This window comes from Argentina silus, assembly GCF_951799395.1.
Source record: "Argentina silus genome assembly, chromosome: 7".
NCBI lineage: Eukaryota > Metazoa > Chordata > Actinopteri > Argentiniformes > Argentinidae > Argentina > Argentina silus.
In genome coordinates, this window is record NC_139661.1 from 3,708,097 (window position 1) to 3,735,377 (window position 27,281).

Genomic DNA, 27,281 nt, shown 5'->3' on the forward strand with positions numbered 1-27,281 from the left:
CCTCTCTCTCTTTGCTTTCTTCTTCACGGTGCAGTGCATTACAAACTGGCACAGGGAGAACGGTTACAACAGCTCCCTTCAGCTGCCAGACGCCACCCTGAACTTTGCCAAGAAGCACCCTCTGATGGAGGAGAAGGCCCAGGCGCGCCCCCTGCTGCTCACCAAGGGCGTCAACTTCACCCGGCTGGCCGTGGACCGGGTCGCCTCCCTGGACCAGCGGGCGTACAACATGCTGTTCATCGGCACAGGTACGCACACGCACACACAAAAACACACACACACACACGCACGCACGCACGCACACACATACACACACACACACACACACACACACACACACATAGCACAGCTGAGTCCATTTCCCCACTAAATATACTCCAGCCACCAGCCCTCTGTGTGTGTATATACACTCACCGAACACTTTATTAGGAACACCTGTACACCTTCTCATGGTGGAGGTGGTGTAATGGTGTGGGGAATGGTTTTTCTTGGCACATTTTGGACCCGTTAATACTAATCAATCATCGCTTGAATGCCACAGCCTATTTGAGTATTGTTGCTGACCATGTGCATCCCTTCATGGCCACAATTTACCCATCTTCTAATGGCTACTTCCAGCATGATAATGCACCATGTCACAAAGCAAAAGTCGTCTCAAACTGGTTTCCTGAACATGACAATGAGTTCAGTGTTCTTCAGTGGCCTTCCCGGTCATCGGATCTGAATCCAATAGAACACCTTTGGGATGTGGTAGAACGGGAGATTCACAGCTTGAAAGTGCCTCTGAGAAATCTGCAGGAATTGCGTGATGCAATCATGTCATCATGGACCAGAATCTCAAAGGAATGTTTCCGACATCTTGTGGAATCAGTGCCACGAAGAATTGAGGCTGTTTTGAGAGCAAAGGGAGGCCCTACCCAGTATTAGTATAGTGTTCCTAATAAAGTGTTCGGTAAGTGTATATGAGATGATCAGGAACCACATTCTCATGATGAGGTCAGCCCTGCTAACCCTGAGACTCCCTAGCCCAGACCTAGCCCTGCTAACCCTGAGACTCCCTAGCCCAGACCTAGCCCTACTAACCCTGAGACTCCCTAGCCCAGACCTAGCCCTACTAACCCTGAGACTCCCTAGCCCAGACCTAGCCCTGCTAGCACCACAATGAGGACATCTGTTCGGTAGAACGGTTTAAGTCTGTGGCATCCATGCTAGAGTTGTCCCCGGTTCAAAACCCAGCCTGTTATACACACACACACACACACACACACACACAAGCCTCCAGGTGGTCGTTGTTCAGAATGCGGGCATTGTTCCAAGATCAGCTTAACCCCGTCTAATGGTTATCTTACCCATTAGGGAGGAGGAGGGGGCGACACGGGGGGGACACAACAACTGACCTGAGAGCAGCCTCCGGGCAACCTCATCCTCGTACCGCGACTACCTACTCCCCATACGGAACAAGGCATTAGCATTAATACCAAGCGACTGCCTCACTTAGCCATGTGGATCACTGTAGTGCGTGCGTGCGTGCGTGTGTGTGTGTGTGTGTGTGTGCGTGTGTGTGTGTGTGTGTGTGTGTGGAGCGACTCTCCGTCGTCTGGCCCCACTGTGCGGCCCGTGACTGTCAGCGATGACGGCGGGCAGCAGGCGCTCTCTGCCTTGCCTGGCATCGCTCCACCCCCCCCCCCTCCCTCTCCTCCTCCCCTCCTCCCCCCCAACTCCCCCCCCCTCTCCTCCTCCCCTCCTCCCCCCCCCCCCCCTCCCCAAACCCCTGCTGTCCTGCTTCGCAGCACAAACTCAACGGGGCCCTCTTGGCACACAGACACGCACTCCACCAATCGGGCGGCGGGCTTGATTAGCTATTAAGTGTGGCGACAGCTGAGGCGGGGAGAGTGGGGCTGTCGAGGGCGGGTTCTGAACAAGGCTCAGCGCCGCGCACGGGATTGAGGATTAGCTCGGTTAGTCCCGACACAGCGAGAGGGGACCATGATAGGTCTGTCTGTCTGTCTGTCTGTGTGTGTGTGTGTGTGTGTGTGTGTGTGTGTGTGTATGCGTGCGAGTGTGCGTTTGCTACGTGTGTGCATGCACGTGTGTTTGGTGGTGCGCGTGTGTGTGTGCGTGCGTGCGTGTGTGTGTCTGTCACAATGTGTCACACCGTGTGTGTGTGTGTGTGTGTGTGTGTGTGTGTGTGTGTGTGTGTCACTCTGCTCTGCTCTCGTCAAGTCTCCCGTAGGGTTCAGGGTTAGTCTTTCACATTATCCATGACAGTCCCGCTGTCGTGAGGGCAGGGAGGCAGGGCACGCACACACACACACACACACACACACACACACACACACACACACACACGCAGACACGCACACAGACACACACACGCTCACGCACACATGCAGACACACACACACACAGACACGCACACACACACACACACACACACACAAAGCCCATCTCAGCCCATCCAATCCCCACACAAGGTCACTCATCCGCAGCTCAGCTGACTTTCAAACCAGGCCATGTGACATTGATCACACAATACCCGTCCACAACAAAGCCTGTTATTCTGATATGGTTCTCATCTCCTTTCTTTCTTCTCCCTCCCTCCTCCTCGTCCTTGTCCTCTTTCTCCTTTCCTCTATGATCCCTTCTCTTGCTTTTCTTTTCTTTTCTCTCCTCCTCCTCCTCCACCCCTCCCTCCCTCCCTCCCTCTCTCTCTCTCTCTCCTCCTCCCAGGGGAGGGCTGGCTCCAGAGGGTGGTGATCCTGGGCACCGAGGCCCACGTGATTGAGGAGATCCAGCTGTTTGAGTCTCCGCAGCCTGTGGACAGTCTGACCATCTCCCATACCAAGGTACTGAGAATAATGGCTCCCTCCCCCTCCTCACCATCCACGCACACACACACACACACACGCACGCACGCACAGGCACACACACACACACACATACGTACACACAGAGGCTCACACACGCAAGGGCACACGCACACACACACACGCACGGGCGCGCGCGCACACACAGGCTCACACACGCACGGGCACACGCACACACACACACACACACACACACATCTCTCGTGCCTGAGTGTCACCACTCTGTCCACTGGGCATGCACATACTGATCCTTATCTCATTAAACCCGGCTTATTCTGGCCAGCGGTTCCATAACAAGCTTTGTTAGAGCAGAATCCAAACATGGAGGGGGGAAAACAAAATGTTATTGTAATCAGGAGTGATTATCCCATTAGCTCCGCTGCCCTCTCTCTGACTCTTTCCATCCCTCTCTTTTCTCTCTCTCTGACTTTCCTTTTTTCTCTCTCTTTCTCTCTCTGTAGAAGTACTTGTACATTGGCTCTCGTTCTGAGGTTCTCCAGCTGCCCTTGGCCAACTGCAGCCGATATCACTCCCAGCCAGACTGCCTCCTGTCCCGGGACCCCTACTGCGCCTGGGACAGCGACGGACGGGCCTGCGTCCGCATCGACCTCCACCGCGGGTGAGCATGTCCCCCCCCCGCTTCTACACGCCCCCCCCCCCCAACCCCCACTCCTCTCTCTCTCTCTCTCTCTCTCTCTGCTCCTGCTCAGTGGGCTGGGTCAACCTGTAGCAGCACAATGACACAGCCTCACGGTTTTCAAACACGGTATGAATAACGTGGTCCTGTGTGGCCTGGTTTGGTACAGCATGGCTTGGCGCTAGCAAGGCTAAGGTTGTAGCTTCAATTCATCGTATACTCAAATCGTATGCACTGGCTGAACTCTTTCATGTAATGACTGGAGTACTTAGGCAGAGGACTCAAATGAATGACTCAGAGACATAAATCCAATAGAATAGTCTTTACTATCAAAAAAGGTTCGGTACACAGGTAGGAAGTCAATGGGCAGGTAGATAATCCAGGAAGGGGGGTAGGCAAAGCAGGGTTTGGTACACAGGTAGGCAGTCAATGGGTAGGTAGATTATCCAGGAAGGGGGGTAGGCAAAGCAGGGTTTGGTACACAGGTAGGCAGTTCAAAAAGGCAGGCAGATAATCTGAAAAGGGGTAGGCAAAAAGCAAAGTCAGAAACATTATCAGATATCAAAATAACCAGGAAAAATCGTTTGAACGCTTGACACAAGGTACAAAGACGAACTGGCACAGAGACAGGGGAACACACAAACTAAACACACAGGGATGGATGATTACGAACAGCTGAAGCCAATCAGGGCAGGGTAGACAATCACACAGGCGGGAAACACACAAGGGCAGGTGGTGTCTGAAACGAGAGACAAGGTGAGGAACACAAAAATAAACAGGAAACAAAAAATGAAATAACATGAAACAAAGACAAACATAAACTAAGGAACGGAGTGAGACGTTACATTTAAGTCGCTTTGGATAAAAGCATCTGCTAAATGGCGTTATATATTGTTAAATATATGATTCATATCATATCGTATTCATATCTGTGCCCCCCTGCTCCATTCTGTTCCCGCAGGTCGACTTCCTCCCTATCACAGGATCTCATGTTGGAGAGGTTCAGCCGGGGCAAAGCCAAGTTTGACAAGCCTGTCTCCATCCCCAGCCCTGGTGAGTACCACTGGACTGGGGGCCCCTGGTGGCCATCGCTTGTCACTACAGCGATTGTTTTTTTTTCAACTGAGTTGAGTTGAATTGTCGTGCTTTATTATGATGATGATAATAATAATATTGTATTTATTGTATTTGACAAAAGCATTTCAAAGCACCCAAGGTCACTTGACACAAACAGATAGTTGAAGTTAGAGCTTGGAGAATGGTTGGCAACAACATCACTAACACCCACCCTTCCTCCCTCCCTCCCTCTCTCTCCCCGCGGCCCCAGACCACTCAAGACTGAGGAACGTGACGGTGGTGGTGGGCTCTGACATGGTGCTGCCCTGCCACCTGGTCTCCAACCTGGCCCACCCCTCCTGGGTCCTCAACGAGCGCGAGCTGCCCCTGGGGGACGAGGAGGACGGTGGGCCTCGCTTTGACCGTGCCCTGAAGGCCCTAGTGGTCCCCGAGGCGGGCCAGGCACAGGCGGGGCGCTACGTGTGCTACTCCGAGGAGCAAGGGGTCAAGTTCCAAACGGAACGCTACCAGGTTGCCGTGGTGGCCAGCGCCCCCGTCTTCATGGAGGCCCGCGCCCCCGACGGCAGCATGGGTCTCTTCTGGGTGCTGGTGATCACCTTGGGGGCAGCCTGCCTGCTGCTCTTGGTGGCCGCCCTCTACCTGAGGAGGCGTCTGAAGCTGGCCCTGGGCAAGGGCGCCGACATGAAGCCCCTGGAGAGCACCCTGGTGTACCCCATCACCCTGCCCAAGGAGCCGCCCACCTTCGTGCCCAGCAAGATGCCCAGCGACGAGGACCGCTTCTGGGAGACGGGCGCCAACTACTACTACTCGGACGGCTCGCTGAAGATCGTTCCCGGCCACGCCTTGTGTCCCAGCGCCAGTTCAGCGTCCCCCAGCGCCATCCCGGGCCAGCCCATCCACTCCCCCAGCCGGCTCAGCCTCACTAACATACGAGGCTCGGGTAGCAACGGCTACATCCGACTCAACCTGAGCTCGGCGGGGGAGGAGAGGGTTAGCGGGGGTGGCACTGGCGGAGGGGGGCTGGGCGGGGGCGGGAATGACTACTCCAGCCCCTTCAAGGAGGAGTTGCGCCGTACCTTGCAGCAGAGGAGCGTGCTGCCCGACGCTAACCCAGAAGAATCCTCCGTGTAGGAACGAGGCCTTCCTCTTCACACACACACACACACACACACACACACACACACACACACACACACACACACACACACACACACACCAGACACACACACCCCCAGTTTTGGAAGAAGAAAGAAAAAAAAGAGCAACTAACCTACCTCCCTCCTTCTAAGAGGACGCCTCGCTCTCGCTCTCTCTCTCTCTCTCTCTCTCTGTCTCTCTCTTGAGAGAGACTCCACTCTCGCCCCCATGATCTCTCTCTCTGTCTCTCTCTCTCTCTCTGTCTCTCTCGCTCGCTCGTTGCCAATGCCTGTTTGGCTCGTTCTGTGACTATGGACGTTTTTAGCACACAGCATGTCAACACACTCCAACCGTTCCCCAAGCATCCTGCCCTCCTGTAATTATTGTGTTCTGGGACGCCACGCGGTCGACAGTTTCAACTTTCTTCAGCAAAAAAAAAAAAAAAAAGGTTTTTGCTTTTCACTGTGCAATCTCAAGCTGTGTAAATTCTGTATTTAAAGACAATTGAACGCAGAGGACTACACCTCGAGCATGGCAGTCAAACAAACGGAAGTATGGTTTTCCTAGAAGGGGCACATGTCTTAACGATGCAAGTGGACCAAGAAAACACGACACGGTTTTAGCCACGGCGCTGAACCAATGAGCAAGCCTGACTAAAAGATTGGACTTTGCTTGCCTTTTTTTTTTTTCTGTTCCAATGAGACATTTTGAGCTTTCTGCACTTAAAACAGGAGTATGGGACTCGGATTTTTGTATTTTCTGAGAGAAGGAGAGCTGGAGTCGATGACACAGACAAGACTTATTAATGTCAAAGCAAGATGACAATCACGTTCCTCTCTCAGGGGTGAACCTGGGAAGGAAAAGGAGGGATGAAGAGGAGAGAGCGAAAATTGAAAGTGAGCTTTGCGTTTGAAAGACACGAGGGGCTTGAAATGAAGGACAAAACTCTCAGACTTTCTCGGCTCGATTTGTACTTTTTTCACCTCGTCTTTCCTCTGCGAGAAAGTCTTCAACCCCTGATGCATTAATATGTTGTGATGGTTTAAATTAAGACATTTCTATATGTGTTCTTTTTTCTATGTCTTACTGACTATGGAAGGGCGAAAAATGGTGACCAATGGCTTTACAAGCACCCCTCTTGTGAATTAGAATGTGGGGGAAGCACTTACAAACCCCCATCTATCCCTGCACAAAACAGATATACCCTCCCCCCCCCGCCCCCGCCCCCCCCCCCCCTCCTCCTCCTCAATAACCTTCACAATCAGTGGATTATGCATTTCACAACGACTGACAATAACGATCCAACATTGGACACATTCGGCTTGTTGGGAATTTCAGCGAAACCCATTCGGATACACTTCCTTGAAGTGACGGTGTGGTGGTAATCATGGACCGTTTGTATTGGACACAATTCCACAATCAGAGCCACAACAGCAGCACATTTAGGATAGAAATGTCTAGCGGAGGCGAATAAATAAGCATCGCTTCCAGTCATGAAGGGATAGCACGGGGGAATGTAGGTGAAACTGCGCTGGATGTCTCAACTCAAGTGCTTTATTGTGTACGTATGTCTGGGCAGAGGTAAAGGCTAAGGCCTAAAAAAGCTCTCTACCCCTGCGCCACCCTGAATGCCAAATCTGCTGGATGTAGTAATGTTTCCTGGAAAGGGGCGGAGCCACAGCACTGGACCAGGAAAACGCCCCTCGTTTCCCCTAAGCCCCACCCACCTTACCTACCGACGCCCAGAGAATGACCTGGAGCTACTGTGGACAGTGTGGATACAGAGACACAGACGGACACTGTAAAGACACACACACGCACACACACACACACACACACACACACACACACACACTGCCTAAGCTGATGGAGGGATGAGCATACAGAGGAAAGTGGATGATTGTTGCTGTGATGAAACCAATGGCTTCCAGAGCGGAAACAGTCAGAGGTATGAACCACTCTCTCACACATGATAAATTGATAAAGCTCGGTTAGGTTGATAAAGAGCGTAATGTTTTCCAGAGTAAATACAGAAGCTCACCAGACTACAGTACATGGGCTGGTTTCCTCGACCTAGATAACGCCTCGTCCTAGACAAAAAAAAAAAAGAAAAAACGTTTTTTCAATGAAGAGTTTCAATTGGAAGTGTGATTTAGTTCAGGACTAGGTTTAATCTGCCTGGGAAAACGGCTCCCCTGTGTTCTTCTTGTGTCGTCTCTCATGGTCTCGGTTTCCTCACCTTGCGTCATATAACCTGCAGATTGCTCTCAGAGAAGCGGCCTTGCTTTTTATTACTGCTCCAAGGACAAATACAGTGTGTACAAGCCTCACTAACCTGTCCTCCTTCTCTGTCTGTGCTTGGTCTTACAGGGAGAGGGGTGATGTGACACATCTACAGGGACCAGAGGACCACATGAAGGGGAAGGGGAAGGGGAAGGGGGAGGGGGGGGGACCAGAGGAGAACTTTCCTTCTCTCCACATTGTAGAGATAGACAGCTGAAGGGGATGTAGAATATTGAAATGATCCCAGGGTTGAAGAGGTACTTCGCTTGGCCCATCAAGTGGTTCATCAGTGTTGCATGGATCCTCTGCAAATTGTACTGTACATCTTTGACATGATCATCATTGTAAAAGTGCATCATGATTTTGCAAACACTAATGTTCTCTTTCAAAAAAAAAAAAAAAAAAGAAGAAGAAAAAAAATCTAATTTATGGTTAAGAGTTGTTAAGGATTTCATGACTACATCTGCTTATCATGTTTACCTTTGCCGTTCCTCTTCACCTTTCCGATAAGCCAAAGTAGACTGCAGTTGCTTTTCTTTTTTTTTTTTTGTAAAACTTTATTTAATATAATTTTATTCCACATCAATATTTAAGTTTCAACAGTCCGTCCACTTCACAGAACTGATTTCATGTCGGCAACTTCACTGCATATTTTAACTACGGCTGAATTTTCTTCAGAGGGCGAAAAAGCTTGAGGCTTCATTGACATCCTGTTTACATGTCAGTACTAATCTACTGAAGCCTGTCCCTAGCGTATGACAAGCCGAATAATTGACCAAAACGTTGAACCAAGCAACCTCCACATAACCAAATAAGTAGCCCTGGATTCAGAGCAGAACAGAGGTTTTTTTTACTCCTTAGTCAAAATAGAGGAGCTTTTTTTGGGTTCATATTGTAAATGATTTGTCTTAATCATTATTCTCCAAGACATTATGGGGCGGTTTCCCAGACCGATTAAACCTAGTCCTTGACTAAATCACACTTTCTGTAGGAAATCTCCATTGAAGACGCGATTTAGTCTAGGATTAGTCTTAATATGTGTCTGGGAAACTGGCCCTTTAGTCTGACAAGTGAAGAAAGGCATTCATCAAACTCATTAAAGGGATGGGCTATGGCTGAACAAATGTCTGCATGTGTGATGTATGTGTATTGATTCTGGACCTGCTCAGTTATTAGAGTCTGCTTGTCAACAACAATAACGACAACAACAACAACAACCAGTCCTCTCACCCAAGGCTTTAAAACTCTGCTGTTTTATCATCATGTTTTGTATTATTATATTCTCACAATTATTATTTTTCAGTTGCTCCTTTTTTGCTTTAAGTTGCAAAAGTTCCTTTGTTTGTTATTGCTCTTTTATGTTTGTTTTTTAAAGGATGTTCAGTAACTTATTTCGCTTGTACAAACATGTCGATATTTATTATCATTGTACATATGTCCTTATTTTTTATATGTGTATATATACATGAATAAAAGTAGAGATCTACTCAAATGGTGTATGTGTGTGCTTGCCGGGGCCAATGAAATTGAATTTGAAACCAAATAAAATCAAGCAAATGGTGTGAACCATAAATATCCATCGTTTAAAACAAATAAAAAAGTACAGTAAAAAGTGATTACATTCTACACACAATAAAAAAAACCTGAGAGTGCATAACCAAATAAGTGAGGTAGTAAACAATATGAAACAAGTTGCAATAAAAAGTGTCAAGATCAGATTAGTGTTTTTTCGTTCAACTGCTGTGGTTTCACAATGTACATAAAACGATACCCAGCTAGCACACAAGTAAGGGAAAGGCTTATTATGAGTACAACATCACATTAAATAGTCTACAAAGAGCATCACACAAATTGAGTCCAGGAAGATATAGACCCAACTGTTATTCTTCGTTTCAATTTCTTTTCTTTTAAAGTGGATTTCACATTACTGCCACAACACTCTTTTCAGCAGCTAGATGGAGAAATGAACACAAGTAGGGGGGGAAAAAAGCGATTAGCAAACTATTTAACGGAGTGAAAATTGAACGATGTGGTATGTTGACTCGATTCTCTCTCCGGTTTCACGGCATGTGCTGCTGTGTAGCGTTCATTTCTGCTCCTCTCTCTCTCATATTCACGTGGTCCCTGCCCCCCTATGCCTGGTGACGGCGGCGAGGCCCCATGCTCCCAGCGTAGCAGACAGACCCAGCTGTGGAGAGAAGAGTGAGTGAGCATGGCATCCTAGTGTACACAGCTGGGGCCACTGCAACTGCTTTTAATCCCCTCACTTTATAGGTCACCACTCATTGCTTTATCTCCTCTCTTCACCAGTCAGAGAGGGAGAGAGAGAGAGAGAGAGAGGGAGAGAGAGAGAGAGAGAGAGGGGGGGGGGAGAGAGAGAGAGGGAGAGAGAGAGAGGGAGAGAGAGAGAGAGAGGGAGAGAGAGAGAGAGAGAGAGGTGAGAGAGAGAGAGAGAGGGGGGGGGGAGAGAGAGAGAGAGAGAGAGGGGGGGGGGAGGAGAGAGAGAGAGAGAACAGGAACAGCGAATTTGGCTTATCTGGAGATATGATCGAGGAGGTGGATGTAGCCATGCTGTAAGATAGGGACAGATAGTGAGAGGAAGGAAGGAGAACACAGATAAATCAGATTGTCTAAAATGAGAGCCTTTTTTCCTGTAGCCCCGGACCTAAATGTTCTTATAGTATTTACTATACAGTTGGCTGTTCACTGTCGGCACACAATGTTTTGTGTGTTGAGTTCAACCTGTCTACTTGACAGATTGGAAGTCAGGGGTGATTATCGGGTCAACTGTGAACAGACTGAGGAGAGACATCACGGTACAGCTGTGTTTGTGTACGAGTGCTGTGTACCAGACGGATCCGAGAGCCAGGAGATGGACCCATTTATCTTCCTGATTCAGCTGTATAGTTCACCCTGCCTCTACGGTTGACAGAGTGAATTTCTACACATCTCACTGCACCAAAAATAACATCCATAATAACACTAAAGAATATTAAGCACACTTGCCCTTTAGAGTTGCCTTCCAAATGAGCGATGCTTTACATTCGAAATGCATTTTTATCGGATAATATAAATATACTCTATATATAGGGTGGGTGAGTAAGGCATGAAATGGAATCAGGTTTGATACCATTTCATGCATTGCAAAGGGACCATCCTTCGATTTTCTATCTCCACCAGCCTCCACTGATTTATTCATATGAATTTGTATTTATCTATATATCATTTCTTTTATTTATTAACTGAACTGCTCTTCACCCCCGCTACCTCCCTGTACAAGTTTCTCTGTTAATAAATTATAGCATTGTGACTGCCTATGGCCCCTGGTCTGAGCATCGATTACTTTATCTTATGATGACTGATGGATAGATGATTCACTTACTTAAACAAATGCATTTGTTGTAAGTCGCTTCGGATAAAGGCGCCTGCTAAATGCCATCAATGTAAATGTAAATGTAACTAATGAGTCCATGAAGGGAAGCTAAAACTATTTTAATAGAAGGTACTAAAATGCTGATTTGAGATCCGCTTTGCTTTTGCCAGACGTACAGTACCAGTCAAAAGTTTGGACACACCTTGCCAAGAGTGTGCAAAGCTGTCATCAAAGCAAAAGGTGGCTACTTTGAAGAATCTAAAATATAAACCATATTCTGGTTTGTTTAACATTTTTGTTCACTACATAATTCCACATGTGTTCCTTCATAGATTTGATGTCTTCAATATTAATCTACAATGTAGAAAATAATACAAATAAAGAAAAACCATTGAATGAGAAGGTGTGTCCAAACTTTTGACTGGTACTGTAGGTCCGAGGAATTCATGATGTGAGATTCATTTGGAGAGGGATAATCTGATCCTGGATCTGCGCGTCGTATGGGCAACTCCTTAGTCGCTGATTGGATGTTCTGGAGACCATGTGACATGTGTTTGACATTCAGTTGGCCAGTTTGTATGAAACGAGATCCTTCCCGGTACACTTATTAAGAAATAGTCCCCAAACGTCCATACTCATCACTTGATCTTCGTCCTTTTTTAAAAAAATTTTTATGAAAGTGACTGCGTTAAGTTTCTGATTAAGCTTCGTTGACATAGGACAATTGATTGTACAGGCCTTTGTCTATTTTGTATGTTGTTCATATGTGTTATCGTGGCGGAAGGATCTGCACCCCTGCTTCCGTCAGTGAAGCAGCGAAATTCGAATTTTACTCCAGTGACCCAAGTTGCAATCAGACTATGAACCATAACGGCTAGCTAGCAAAATACATCCTTTTTTCTTTTTTAAGAACGCCGGTATGTTTAGCAATCGTTAGGTACTTTATGGTGGACACTCCTTTTTTAAACATTTGTATTTGAAGGTAAGACGTTTTGCTCCGATGAATGATACCTTATGACTAACTCATGTTCTATGCTAGCCTAGCTAACAATAACATGCCTAACGGATAGCTAGCACAGTAGCAGTCAAGTCACATAGATGTCCACGTCGTTGGACAGCTAAAGGTGTTGGCTAACTTGCAATCCCAACCCCATATTCTATCTTTGCCACAAACGCCTGACATCTGAAACCTAGTTGCATTGGCTAATCTTCAGCCCATAACTTCTTCATAGCTACTTCAAGTCACAAATATACTCCAACTCATTGTTTCAGAGCCGCCTGCATGGTAGGCAGGTCAAACCCGTTTGGACGATTTCTGAGAAATAACTTTTAAACTATAAATGGCTTAGCTAAAGTTATAGCTGCTGTGTTGTACTTTTAAGTTTGATCATGGTCCATGTCATGAATCCGATGCCTGATGGACCATCACATTAGGTAGCTAAGCAAGTGACGAACACATTGAGTTTTGTGTTCCCTCTTGAGTCACTTTGCTACACATTAGGTAACTTGGCCATCATGAGCGAGCATTTGGTTGTCACCTGGACTTGACAGATAACTGTTGGCAGACTCATGTATTCAATGTGGTTTCTTTCTGTTGTAGTTTGCTAGAGCATGGCCAGCATAGAGCTGAACATGGACAACATTGAGGGAATTGAAAACCTGACTCCTTTGGAAGCCCAATGCCGTTCCCCACAAAAAAACGCACCACCCTTGGATTTCTCCCAGCTCACGCCTTCCCAACTGGGTATCTCCATCCAGAGCTTCAGCCCATCTTCAAACTGTAAAGGTAATCATATATGTCTCTCTTGAGATTACAGTTAATCTCTGCCCGCCTAGACTGTATTTACAATGCACAAAGATATCTGTGTGCAATGTTGTAATGTGCTATCGTTGTTGTTTTTTCATACTGTAATAAGACTGGGGCAATAATCTACGGTCTTTCCACAGATAAATCTCGTTTGGCTCAGCTGAAACTGAAGCGGAGGTCCAATGTTGGGGTTCGGGGCTCACCAGAGACAAACTCCCTAATCCGATACATAGCTCAACAGAGAATGAAAACTCCCCCCACAACTCCAACGGTGAGATACACCTTGATGTATAACCGCTTATATATTATTAATGTAGCTACAGCAAGTCCAAGTTGGACTGGCTTGTAATTGTGAGATAAAACCTCAATATATCTATGTTGTTGCCAAACTGTTGCTCTTTTCGGTGAAATCTGTGACCCTCCCTCCATAGCCAATATTATGACATTATTTGCTGTGTTTCTTCAACACTGTCTTATCCCTTGACAGTATATCCAAGCTAGCCCCTTCCATGCAAGAGCCTCCTCTGCACTAAAACAGAAGATGGCATCTTTCCAGAGCCTTATGGACGTGGAGGAGAATGAGATGCCTGAAACAGTGCCAAGGAGACAGGACAGTCAAATGGGGGGATGCATCAAGGCAAGAGATTATCTGTCTGGTGAGTCTGCTTTATTGACAAAGCATGCATCATTTTATTTTTTCATTAGCTACTTTGTCGATGTGACCTTAGTGTGACCCGAGTATATTATTCAGAGAGGGAGAATGGCAGAATCTAAATCAATTGGCTCACACTGTCAAGTCATATAACTTGGTGGCTTCCGTGAGTTTATGTCGGTGTCTGCAGTTGGGGGTTTTGTTGTCTGTGTTTTGCTCCGAAATGCTAGTTGTCACCGAGACACGATAGATACCGTTGTGTTTTCTGTTTCTTGGGGGTGGGGTGTTGTTGATGGGCGGTGTCTTCCTCTCTCAGATGGGAGGAGCTGTGACGGTGGGAAGGAGAACACAGGCCCTGTGAGCGGCCTGCCCCTTATGACACCCCCACCCAATAAGAGACGGTGCACAGGCCCTCTCAAGGAGTGTGTGGAGCAGATTAGAGAGGCCAACAGTCCTGTCCTCAAATGCACCGCTCTGAAGAAACAGGAGGTAACGACATGGATGATCACACACACACACCTCTCTCTTCTACATGACAAATGTTGACTTTGAGGGTTTCTATTTTACCACTGAAAAATAGCCACTATTACCACTATTTTATCCCTTCTGTCTGGACTTTTTTGGGGGGCATCTCTTAACACCTCTGTGTGAATGCCAGCTCAGAATCCTGTCTCCAGCTTGTGAGTTTGGTCTGCAGGCCAAACAGAGTCTAGTTGACGAGGCACAACGTCCTGATATGCACTGACTAAACCGTCTCCACCGTCTTCCCCAGGTTACAGCTCTCCTGCGGGAAAAGGACCAGCTTCCACAGACACTGACACCCAGAGCCCAGCCACAGGAGGCCGCTCATATAGAACACACTCTAGTCTCCCTCTCCCCACCTCTGTCTCCACTGTCCCAGACCACAGCATGGGAGCCCCGGTCTACTCCTCTGAAGCACTGCACTCCCAGTGAGGAGCAGCAGGTAAGCTCCCAACCAGGCCTCTCACACACACACACACGCACGCACGTCTGGCCACTGCACAGCACTCCTCTTGTGAAGTCCTCAGACAGTCTGTAGGCCACTGTTGGCACTCCAACCAGGTTCCTGCTCTCACCAGTTCTCTTCGGTTCACATCTCTGCCTCAAGGACTCATTGGAACACCAAAGCCCCAGCCTAGCTGTGGTGGAGGACACAGGGCCAAGCAGGGCATCTCAGCCCCCGCCGTTCGCAGCGCCGTCTCTCCTTGAAATGAACCCCACAGGTAAAAAATAAATAAAATAAAGTACTTGCTGCTGTCTGAGTTTCAGACTAAAGATACCTCGCTTTCATCCCTCTCTATGCTTTGGAGGCCAGTGCAGACTAGAGACTAAACATGATACTGAGTATTGATTTGACGGTTCAAACTGGGAAGCAAGGAAGCTTGTTTCTTATGGCATGTAAGGCTGTTGTTATATATATATATATCTTCAGCTAACATTTAGAAAAAACAGGTTTTATAAGCTTGGAGGGTCAAGCTATGTTCGTTCACGGTCCCTGTCTCTCCTCCCCTGTAGATGAGGCCGATTCCTCAGGTCACTCCACGGTGAAGAAAAAGAAGACGGTGCGGTTTGGTGAGGTGCTCCCCCCCGAGTTTTTCGACAAGAACCTTCCCCCCAGCACCCCTCTGCTGAAGGGGGGCACGCCGGCCCGTGTCTCAACATCAGCCGGGGGGTCCCAGCTGAGGTCGCTGCTGAAAACCCCCCAGAGGTATGAGCCCACGCTGTACCAGCCTGACTTCGGCAGCCCCTCCCTGACCGGAGCCTCCCCACTCATCAGTATGGCTCCACGCTGCAGCATAGCCCTGCGGAGGGGTGAGGAAAGTCCAGGGACACACGAGAAGGTATATGTCACTGCTGCTAGCGTTGAGCCTTAGCAACCTGTCTCAAAACCTGCATTTATGATTTCCCATCAACACTTTAAGAGTGTATGTATGGTAATTCAGACTGGTTCAGTTGGTTTAGATGGGTTTTTTTTTAACACAGACATAGTAAACTGCTTCTCTCCTTCCTTCAGATCATTTTCCCTTCTATGGAGGAGGAAGTGGACAGTTTATTGATGGACAATGCAGGTTGGTTTGTTGAACACGATCATTGCTGACGCTATAGGTTGTCAAGCCCTGACTGCAGGGCATAAAATTAACTTTTTGGTCCACCAGCCAACGTGTCTGGTGAATGAGAATTCGGAGGATGAGAAAATTCCCCAGCCACTTTAAACCAGCATTAAGGCAAAAATCACACAAAAACGCCTGAGGCGTTGAAAATGACTGCCTACACAGAATGAACCTCCTGTTGGCAGTTTAGAATTGGGCCGCTGGTATGAGGATGTGGCAGGAATACCAGGGTCTCTTTTTTAAGTGTGCCCTGATTACAGAAAATATAGGCTATCGAAACCCAACAGTAACAATCGAAACTGATGGTGTACCTATTTCTACCATAATCGCTATCAGCAACATTTGCAGAAAGACAATAGCAGTTATTTGCATGAACAATCCGTGATTACATGTGAATAGAAGCGCTCACCCAGCCTCCGAAGAAGGCCCTGATGAAGACATGGGTAGAATAATTAGAGGTGGTCTTATATTTTCTTTTGTATCCACGATATAAGCAGTCAGCTCAAGTGGCATCGAATCAATGTGTGTAATTCAGAATGGCTGGAAAGAGATTTGATCCGAAGGCAGCATTGGAGTGGATACAGAATGTTGACGGCGAATACAAATGTGTGTTAATGATTCCACAATCATGGGGGCAGAGAGCTGTAATAGGCCTGGATCAAGCTGGTCAGCCCCAGTACGTCAATTTTAAGTAAGGCATTTAGCACATCACACAGTAAGTTGTTGAAAGGAAAATTGTCGAAACGGAAACAAGGATTCACAAGTAGTTGACTGATCTCCCATTGAGCCAACTGGATCAGGGTCAGCCAAACCAACATTTCTCTCAAACAAGAAGCCTGCAGAGATCAAATGCTGATTATAAGCACGACTTATATAATTTTCGTCAGTAATGAGGCCCTAATGAGGTCACTCACTATTTGCATAGGAAGGGAGGAAAAGGGATTTCCATGCTTGAGTGTTAACTCTTTTCTGAAATTTAGTAGGATCACCAGCAGTATCTGAGAGAGAAGCAGTATCTTGATTGAGATTCCTTAATTGAGGAAGTGTATCTATTAGTTGTCAGTTTTTGAGTCCGTTTTTCTGGCCTGGGCCCAGGCAACAAAATCAGAAAGTTCTGCGGAAAATCATGGATTTATTTCTTAGACATTTAAAGGGGGCATATTTTTCTGCAAGAGAGAGAAATATAGATTCAAGAAATTCTAGAACCTCTCCTTTCATCTCTGATCCAGGAAATTGGACAGTGATCACTGATGTCATTAGAAAAAACACCACTGGCTATATATTAACCTATTTGTCAGGATGATGTCTAACACGGTGGATTTATCTGGATTCTTCTCAATTAGGATGTGTTGGTTTGGAAATGAACTGTAACAGTTGTAAACCATCACATAGGTCTTTTGATTTTTATCTGAGATGTGCAACTACCAGTCTAGGTTTAGATAACCATCCATTATTAATATTTAAGAATGTACATAGGAGGATAGTAGTTATGAAGAGCACTATGATGAGCAGATGGTGGGCTATACACTCCTATCACAGGCAGCTTACGAGTTATTTCCACTACACACACTTGGGACTAAACATTAATATTTTGGCTTATGGCATTTAAATGTAGTAGTCCAAGCCCATTTCTCATTTTAAAGTCGTCTGGGCTTTCTCGGGAAGGGTAATTCCCCTGAGGCGTGGGCCAATTTGCTAGCCTGTGCTGAAACAGGTTTTATTGGCAGTCTGAGGGAAATGGATTGCGGGGGGGTTACCTTAAGAAGGCTAGGACTGGTGACCCCTCACCACTTCAACACCGTCTTCATATTGTCTGATAGGAACTCTTCTGTTTGGTTGCACTCCATGATGCTGAAAGAAAGCAGGTCTGTCCCAAAAGAAGTCCAAATTGGCTACAAATGGAATATCCTGTGTTGCAGAAAGCTTCAAGCCACCGATGTAGCTGCCGTCATCTGAGCAAAGTGTGTGTGGGGGGGGGGGGGGTAGTGGACCAGTGGACCAGAGATCATTGGCTGTAGTCCTGATTCTGTTTTCAGTTTCTCCGAACCGGCAGGTTTGATGAAGTTTGACCCCACACGAACCCACAACAGTTGCCATCTCGCCTTGTTGCGTGCAGTTGCAATTTCACTTGAATGCTTTAGAAATGTAGGAGAAAGCTCATAGACTCGGGGAGGGGAGGGGGGGGGGGACGTTGACCATAATTGCGAATCGCACCAGTTGCGGTTTTAAATTTTTAAATTTGCAAACCTTTGTTGGCGACCCGCCAACGTGGCTTGGAGGATTTCCAGATTTACCCCCCAATGCCAGAATCAACCTTTATGTGGCAGGTGTTAATTATTTGCCCTGCTTGACTGTGTCCTAACTCTGTCACTGGCTTGGATGTATTTGCAGAAGTTGATTGTGAGACCGAACCGTTGGACTTGAACGCAGCTTTCTTCCAAGAGGATTCCATGACTGAGGCACTGTCAGGTGAGATGCAGTCTTTTCTATTTCCTCTTTTCTCTTTCACCATCGCTCACCTTCCCCACTCACTTTATGTCCTCACATAGAGCAGAGCTGCTGTTTCTCAAGGCAGTGATTGGAATGGATGGTTCAGCCTATTTTCATAGTTCAGAAGTGAAAAGATCTTTGGTTATGTGTTCTCTACTTTGCTACTGGCAGCACCATTCAGATATAATATACAGTGTCCTCCGTAAGTATTGGAAAGAGGAAGCATTTTGACTTCTTTTAGCTCTATACTCCCAACAGTTTGGATTTGAAATCAAACAATTACAATGAGGTTAAAGTACAGATTATCAGATGTAATTCAGATTGGCTTCACCATGTACAAAATGTTTTAAACAGACTGCCCCTATTTCAGGGCTCCAAAGGTATTGGAAAAAATCATATCTAATATGTAATGTCCAAATAAAGTACTAATGTTTAGTATTTGGTTGACAATCCTTTGCATGCGATAACTGCGTGAAATCTGCAACCCACTGACCCCACCATGCTGGGTGTATTCTGGTGATGGCCTGTACTGCCGCCATCTTTTGACTAAAATTAAATGTATGTTCAATTGGATATAAATCTAAAGATTGACATGGCCAGTCAAGAATTGCCATAGCAACTCCCTAGTTTAACCTGACCATACTTGTTTAGGATAATTAATGGTTTGCTCCTTGCAGTGAAGCGTCTGTAATTCGGCTGGTGACGTATTCTGTGGATGGTGGTCTCTGACACATTCACGCCTACCTCCTGGAGAGTGTTCCTAATCAGTGGGACGGTTGTTTGGGTTTTTTCTTAATTATGGTGAGCATTCTTTGGTCATCCACGTTAGAAGTCTGCCTTGGCCTACCAGTCCGTTTGCGATTGCTGAACTCACCAGTGCTTTTTTTAAATGATGTTCCAAACTGTTGATTTTGGCTAACCTAAGGTTTTGGCTATACAATAAGATTTTTGGCACTGTATATATTGTACCGTAAGATGTGAGGCTTTTTAACAATGAACATTAAGTGAATAATCCCTTCAGATAAAGATACATGTATAGAACTATTCACAAAGACAGATGGAGAGTGGATTTCTGAGCATTTCAAAGTAGTCACAGATGAAATGGTGAAAGCATTAAGTTTATTATTATCAAGACAAAGTTTGTCTTCCTCTCCAGTTCCTTAGCCAATCAGGTCGGTTAGCCATCTCCTACAACAGAATCACTGTATTCAGGCAGTGCCAATGCCAAGGATGCTTAGCAGAAGGCTACTGACTCTTAGATGTTGAATTTGGTAACACTAGTGGTATCGCAAGAACCAATGGTTTTAACACACAAACACTCATATAGTGTATGGGATGTCTTACCTGAGCCTGCATGGGATTTGCCTGAGTAAAGGCTGGTGTTCTGGGCCCAGGCTGCGAGGGGGGTTCCCCTGAGTGAAAAGATGAGTGGGTTACTGTTAGAGCCCATCTTCATCTGCAACAAAGTCAAAACAGGACATAAGGAGGTTAGGGGTCATGTTAGGTGAAAGAAGAAGAGGTAGAATACAAAGTCAGAGTAGAGGGTTAAACTAGGTCCACAAATCAGTGGAAACAAGTTAGAGTTTAACAAGTTAGGTCAAGGTATACACGTTTTTCCCCTAACCTTAACACAGCAGCAGATGTCAGACTATAGACTAATACTGTAGATTATATCTCTTTCTATTCATTCTTTGTCACTCACCATCCATTGCCTCTCTTTTCTCAGGGCTTCTCCCTCCTCCTCCATCTGTTTTTTGTCCTTCTTGAATTCCAGTCTCTCTTTCTCCTCTTTCTCTCTCATGTTCATCCTGCTCTCCCTCTCCTGCATCTTTTTCAGCTGTATTTCCAGCATTTCTTTCTGATGAGTCAGGGCATCACTCTCTCTCCATGTTTTTAGCATGTGCTCCTGTCCAGCTCTCTTCAGATCAGCCCACTCTTGCTCCAGCCTCTCTCCCTTCTTCACCATTTCCTCTTTCTCCCTCCTCACAAGTTCCTCCTCTTTCCTGTTCTTCAAATTCTGCTGCTTGTTTTTCTCTCTTTCTCTTTCCATCCTCTCCATTTCCTCACTCTCTCTCATGTTCATCCTGCTCTCCTTCTCCTGCATCTTTTTCAGCTGTATTTCCAGCATTCTTTCCTGATTATTCAGAGCATCACTCTCTCTCCATGTTTTGAGCATGTGCTCTTGTCCAGCTCTCTTCAGATCGGCCCACTCTTGCTCCAGCCTCTCTCCCTTCTTCACCATCTCCTCTTTCTCCCTGCTCACAAGTTCTTCCTCTCTCTTGTTCTTCAAATGCTGTTGTTGGGTTTTCTGTCTCTCTCTTTCCATCACCTCCCTTTCTCTCTCCATCTCCTCACTCCTCCTCTCAACCTCCTCCGCCTTCTTCCAAACAGCCTCCGCCTCTGCCCTCAACTCCTCCCTGTCCTCCAAGAAGGCGTCTGTCTTCTCTTTCAACCACTCTACCTTGATTTTCACCTGCTGTTGTTCCCTCCTCAACACCTTGTTGTCTCTGTTCAGCTGCTTTATTCCCTCAGAGAGGGCCGCCTTCACTCCTTCTATCTCCTCCTTCTCTTTCTCCATGGCCTCCATAGCACTCTTTAGGGCCTCCCACTGTCTGTCAATGTCTTCTCTCGCTTTGTCCATGTTTGCTAATGAATGTGGAATACTGCACTACACTGAGTTGAAATGACTTTGGAATGTTTTACATCTGTTGTCATGGTCGTGATTCTTGCCTCATTGATAAAACAGCATCATAACTTCTATGCATTCCAACATTCTAAATGACACAATAATGCAATGATACAATGAAAATAAACTTTTTGCCTGGGTTTAAATGGGTTTTGCAATCAAGCAACAATAATTAATGCTTTAAAATGAATTGACATTTTGAGTTTCCATTTCCTCCCTCACCTGCTCCAGTAGGATGGGAAATGACAAATGTATAGGAAATACTAGCTTAGCCTGCACTATTGATTAGTTCACAGACTATTTCAAGGATAGTTCACTCTTTCTAAAGCTTAACCATATTTTCAATATGCCTTGAGTCAGTGGAGCATTGAATGAAATCATGACTCATTCAACAAAAATATTTCATCAGGAATTGATGAGAATGACTGATAGCTTTAGATGTTGTATAACTGGACATTTCTGTGAAATCCAACATTGATATTTGTGCCATGCTGCTGAACTAAACTAGCTTGCCAGTTAACCAACCCACTGTGGTGTAGCAGGCAACCGCATGGATGTAGATTTCACTAGGGACTTGGGGGCACATCGAGTGGAGTAAGGTTGTACTACGCCTCAAAACTTAAGACATTTAAATTAGCCTCAGATATATATCTCATATAAATCAAACAATTACTGTGAGGTTAAAGTATTTGAGTGCATATTGGTTTCACTGGTTTCAGATTTTTCTAACCCTAACCCTTAATGGCTTCCTTGACTTTTGTTGACATCTCTTTGGTCCTTATGTTGACAGACGCTAATAGCAGACTTCAAATGCAAAGTCTAGAATCTACACTCAACATTGACAGCCCTCTTGTGCCTGCGCAAATTATGTGACGGAACACAGCTGACTAACCAGAAACACCTGTCAAGCCGATTTTCCAATACTTTTGGTGCCCTGAAATAGGGGGACTATGTTTAAAAAGGGTTGTCATTTCTAAATGGTGAAACCAATCTGGAAAAAAAAGAAAACATTGGATTAAAGCTGAGAATCTCTACTCTCTACTCAGTTATTTTTTTATTTCAATAATAATAGTCTCTTGAAGTTTCGAGCTAAAAGAAGACCAGTTGCTTCCTCTTTCCAATACTTATGGAGGGCACTGTATCAATAGTCATATCATCAATAGTCATGTTAGGGTACATTGGAATACACTCTGCTAACTGTTAGCCTGTGCTGTCGGTTTGAGATCCTTTCACTTCTGGCCTATGAGGACAACACAGGGTAAGCTGATTTTCCCCTAATCATGGACATAGGCTGAACCATGAAACAGTGGTTTCATTGGGTGGCACATGAGAGGGTAAACCTAAGCACTGTTTGCAGTAGATGCTGCCCCAGAGCCTGCTTCTGCTCCAGAACCTGCCCCTGTCCTCGATCCCGAACCTGCCCCTGCTCCAGAACCTGCCCCTGTCCTGGCTCCAGAGTCAGAGCCTGTGAGTTCTGCAGCAGCAGCAGCATCATCATCATCATCATCACCACCACCACCACCACCAGCCCGCTCACGCAGCAGAAAGAGAAAGGTTTGTTTTCCCCCCACTCATTCACTTAACAGGAGATCCTTATCTCCCCTGATTCACACACTTATGATGAACTCTGAAAAACTAAAGATATACATTTTTAATCAGAGGATCTGGAATGCATCTCAGTGGAGTACTCTCTGAATCTATCAGACGGATCAGATCTTTTCATGTCAGCTCTTTCCTTTCAGAAACCAGAGGAGGCTGAGTGTGTGAAAAAGAGGTCGACGCGCACCGCTGCCAAGTGTGCCTCTGGGAAGATGAAGAAGGTCAGTCTGAGCTCTCTCTCCTCATCACTTCATTTCTCCTGCCCACTGGTGCTCTTGTCTGGGTGTTCAGACCTAAAACCCCCTGGGAGTCATTTGGTGGTGGAGCGCTGGTTAGAGCTCCATTTTCTCATCAGCGGTCCGTCTTCTCCGCTCCTTCTCCGAGGTAATTGGCTGTTTGGTAAACAAGGCGTCTGGTAACGCTGCAGGGTGGCGTCTTTTTTTGTTGTTGTCCTTCATATTTTTATATTGATTTTTTTTCTTTTTTTCAACAGAACAACATTAAAGACAGCGATTTTCTGTCAGCCGCACTCACTGGCACACTCAGTGTTCTTACACTGGTGTGTCAGGATACTCTGATCACAACAAAGGCGCTGAGTGTTTTATGTTCACTTGCTGTCTTAACCGATGTTCAAATAGATGATGATTTCTGTAGCACCTTTCAAGAGTTCACCTCACACCCGAGACCTGTCGTTGATTCAAGTGTGTGCCTTTGAAAGTTAAAGGGGCTTTTGTGTCTTTTAGACCTCCACAAGGAAGTGTGGCTGGGGAAGCAAGGAGGTGAACCACTCTCTGTATGGGAAAAGAGAGTACGCGTCCAAGAACCCCCTCCTGAGTCCCATCACTGAGACCCAGTCTTCCGCCAGCCGTTCCCCCACCCCTCAGCAACCCCGCACCAAGAAACGCACAGGTAAACCAACGCCGCCAGCCTACGATGCTCACATTGATGCAATCTCACATTTCCTTCCTTGATTCCTCTCTCCTCTTCCTTCCTCTCAAAACACATTGGAGAAAAAAGGTCTGAGGGGAGGAACCCCCCCACACCCTCTCCTCCAATGGGTTTTGAGAAAAAGGGCAAGGATAGAGGAGGTGAGGAGTCAAGGAAAGACTTTTGAGATTTGGCCAATGACTCAAACACTTCCATACATCATTTGAATGCACACAGATGCCGCCACATCTAAACATTACATTCTCACACGGCATGTAAGTCCAGACGCCCAGTCCAACTGCTCTCTCACAGTAAGATGGACACGCACAGGCATAGGATGATTTTAATCACAACAACCTATTTACAGAGTTCATTATGTTGACATTATGGCCACATGTGATTTAAACATGTGGCCACAATTTCACTGTGTAATACGTCTACAACATATTGAACATATCTAATTTGTTATAATGAGGACCATGGCCCTTTTCTTGAATAATTTATGTATAGGGAGTAGAGAGTGCATTGGCAACTCCAGCTGTTATTAATCAATATGTGAATATGTGGAGGGAATCTGTTCTGACTGCCCTCGGCCATATTACATCAAATCATATTGGGTTTTATTTGATATAAATCACAAAATACCTGCACAGTTTTCAATGCGTTTTTCTATCAGCGGGACTTCACCCACCCCTACCTACTCCCCCAAGCTGAAAAATCGAATGTTTTCACCCCCCCCCTACAGCCAAAGAAGCGGACCCTGGCCCATTGCTGCCCCTGGGGGAGGCCATAAACAGTTACCCCACCACCAATGTGGTCATGGCTGCCGCCCTGTGGCGCAGCCCCTGCCATCCAGCCATGGAGAACTCGATGCTCGATGAACTTGATGCTCACGAGACCGACCCAAACTCTGCTGCTGTTGACGCCTCTCATGGGCTTTCAGAAGTCAGGGAGGCTCCTATGGACCCCACCACGACCACCTCAGACAGCACAGGGAAGGCAGCAGCAGCACGGCCTGGGAGGAGACTGTCGGGTCCAAAGACCTCCAGAGCAGAACCAGGCCTCAGGGTAGGTAGAGGTAGCAGAGGAAGAACGGGAGGAAAGGGAAGAAAGGTCAGTGTCCCTGCAGACGATTGGCTCAGTGAAGAGCCAGAGGACCAGGGGGAGAACGGTGACGGAGGAGAAGCAGAGGAACGTATCCAAGATCCAACGACGACGACGACAACAACAACAAACCCCGAGGTTCTAGTGTCAAGCCCACCCAAAGACACTGTAGCCGGTGACGACGAGGCTGAACAGAATGCACCGTGTCCCTCAGCCCCTGTAGACTGTCAACGTGCTGGCACGCCATCAGACCATGACACAGACAGGAGAGAGGAAGTTCAGGCCGGTGCAGACACTCGAGATGCACCCTGTCCTCCTGCAGATGTGGATGCCACAGTGAGTTTACCAGAGCGGAAGTCAGTGAACCGTGTAAAGCAGAGACCAAGCAAAGGCGAGCAGAAAGGAACTCGGTCCAGGGGCAGAAGGAGTTCTCTTTACATCAGCTCAGTCGTAGAAGAGAGAGAGGAGGAGCCCCAGTCAGAGCCCCTCACAGGAGAGGGAGTGGAGGAGAGAGAGCGGGAGCATACAGCCAGTCAGGTGGACAGTGAACGCGGGTCAGAGATGCAGGAAGGTCCAGAGCAGGGCTCGTCATATCCAGACCACCTTGTCCTCCCACACTGGCAGCAGGAGTTCGATATCGATGACGTGCTGCGGCCTCTGCCCACCAGGGGGCATCGCTCGGTCCGCCGCAGCCTGAGGAACAAGAACACCTTGGACCTGAGTGACTCTGGCCTAGCCTGGATGCCCCACACCTCCCCTGACTCCATCAGGGCTGTACGCAGGAAGACCAGGGGTCGCCGCAGCTCCACCCTGCCACTTCACCCTCCTCTCATGGAGGAACAGGACTTGTGAGCCCTCAGAAAGGGCTACCGGACACTCTGCCATTGACCCTGGTTAGGGTACTTCAATGTGATCTGCTCATCTGAGTTTGTCTGCTTTGGGAGTTTTCTAAACCACTGTTTTATTTTTAGTCGCGGTAGTAGGTTTGAATAAAAGGTCTTTGTGCAATGTCATTTATTTCATGATTTGCAGAGCTATATGGGAGATGTACATAGCATAATATCCTCTGTGAGTGTGCAACTCGTGTATTTGTGAAATAAATCTAAGATGGCACAAAACCATTCATTGTCTGACCGTTATTTTCTGATTGATGTGAACTGTCGAAATGCAGAAAGTAATTGTTATAACTGTTGAAGTTGTAATTGTCAGATTACCAGTGATTGAATTGGCAGCAGCGATAGGTGGCTAGTTTCCCAAAACCAAGGCGATCAATACCACGTGAGCACAGTCATGTCTGGTGCTGACCAATCAATACCAAGGCACTCAATTAGTAATCAGACTACGGTGGCACCCTAGAAAGCCATTGAATCAAGCTTTCCAGTCAATATTTTTCTTCCCGCAGTGTTGTTGTGGTCTATTTGGATTCTTCAACGGTATTTTGCCTGTTAGGACGGTGTTGAGTGGAGGGGACACATTTGCACTGTAGCGCTGATCGATAGATAGACAGCATAAAACAGCAGATGACTGATGAACCAGTGAAACTCTGCGTCCCAATTCTCCACCCTTTTCCAAGTGCATAGATTGGTTCTTACACCAATCCTATTTAATTCATGCAAGGGAGTGCACACTTTAGGGGAAAATGTGGAGAATTTAGGGGAAAATGTGGAGAAACTCCAGGGAAGTCTTTCCAAGAATCAGAAACTACTTTGGCGGACTAGCTAAAAGCTAATCGGAACCCAGAATCTAGCAAAAACCATGGAAATTCAAGACATGCCTATAGTTAACCAATAGAGGTCACTCTTTTCTGGCTTATGGCCTAATGACATTTAGAGACATTAATATCCAATAAATGAAATTATACAGTGAGTGCATTCATTATCAAACCCCTCATTGGTTATATCCACATCTCAAAATGGGGTGAGGTGACCCTATTGGCTGAAGATGTGTGGGAGATTGGACTTAACCTGTCCAATACTGGATCATTACATTTTACTGCTATGTCAAGTGTAAACTGTGGGGACAAAATTGGTCTCTGGCAGTTTATTTCATTTCAAGGTCTCTACTAGTTTCAACTGTGAGTAGAAGATTGATGGCTGATTCAGAGATGTTGAGTTGAACTGTAATGCCCTGGTCAGAACTCTATGGCTCTGGCCCTGCCTTAGCGACATGTCGCCATCTACTGGAGACAATATGACCCTACATATACACACCAAGTAATTCATCATATGTTGTTAATTAGTTTTTACTAATAATATACCTTTTAAAGAGACACTGATGCTGTGAAAATGCTGTGAAAGGGAATACAATTAACACATACAGCATGACTAAATGCCATGATTGTTGTATTAACATTACGTTTTAAACATTAAATAATTAATGTCAGAATCTGAGACATTTACCAGTTTGTCTTTGTCCCCAAAGATGTATGTGCTTATTAGACCACCCATGTACTGTACATGGTTTTGTCCCTCCATGTCTGTCTGTCTGTCTGTAAAGGTGAGATGTGTGTT

The 27,281-nt window shown here is 46.4% G+C and overlaps 2 protein-coding genes across 2 annotated transcripts in view; both read left to right on the top strand.

Annotated features, from left to right (window-relative positions):
* The window catches only part of sema4c (sema domain, immunoglobulin domain (Ig), transmembrane domain (TM) and short cytoplasmic domain, (semaphorin) 4C), a gene marked incomplete at its 5' end in the record, with an annotated part of 22,802 nt that extends 13,315 nt beyond the window's left edge, over positions 1-9,487 (top strand). Inside the window, 6 exons of the mRNA XM_083673247.1 lie at positions 35-248; positions 2,731-2,846; positions 3,329-3,486; positions 4,466-4,557; positions 4,832-7,666; positions 8,089-9,487. Of these exons, the coding sequence (XP_083529373.1) occupies positions 35-248; positions 2,731-2,846; positions 3,329-3,486; positions 4,466-4,557; positions 4,832-5,712 (1,461 nt within the window). The 3' untranslated portion in view covers positions 5,713-7,666; positions 8,089-9,487. The remainder of the gene's footprint in view (positions 1-34; positions 249-2,730; positions 2,847-3,328; positions 3,487-4,465; positions 4,558-4,831; positions 7,667-8,088) is intronic.
* A 2,734-nt stretch (positions 9,488-12,221) lies between these two features.
* Positions 12,222-25,879, top strand: cdca2 (cell division cycle associated 2). The gene is made up of 14 exons (XM_083674272.1): positions 12,222-12,356; positions 12,975-13,160; positions 13,322-13,452; positions 13,669-13,837; positions 14,150-14,322; positions 14,606-14,797; positions 14,963-15,077; positions 15,370-15,695; positions 15,869-15,923; positions 18,357-18,434; positions 22,502-22,695; positions 22,884-22,961; positions 23,484-23,649; positions 24,413-25,879. The coding sequence occupies exons 2-14, from the start codon at positions 12,986-12,988 to the stop codon at positions 25,621-25,623; spliced, it is 3,063 nt and encodes a 1,020-aa protein (XP_083530398.1). The 5' UTR covers positions 12,222-12,356; positions 12,975-12,985; the 3' UTR covers positions 25,624-25,879.
* The last annotated feature ends 1,402 nt before the right edge of the window (positions 25,880-27,281 follow it).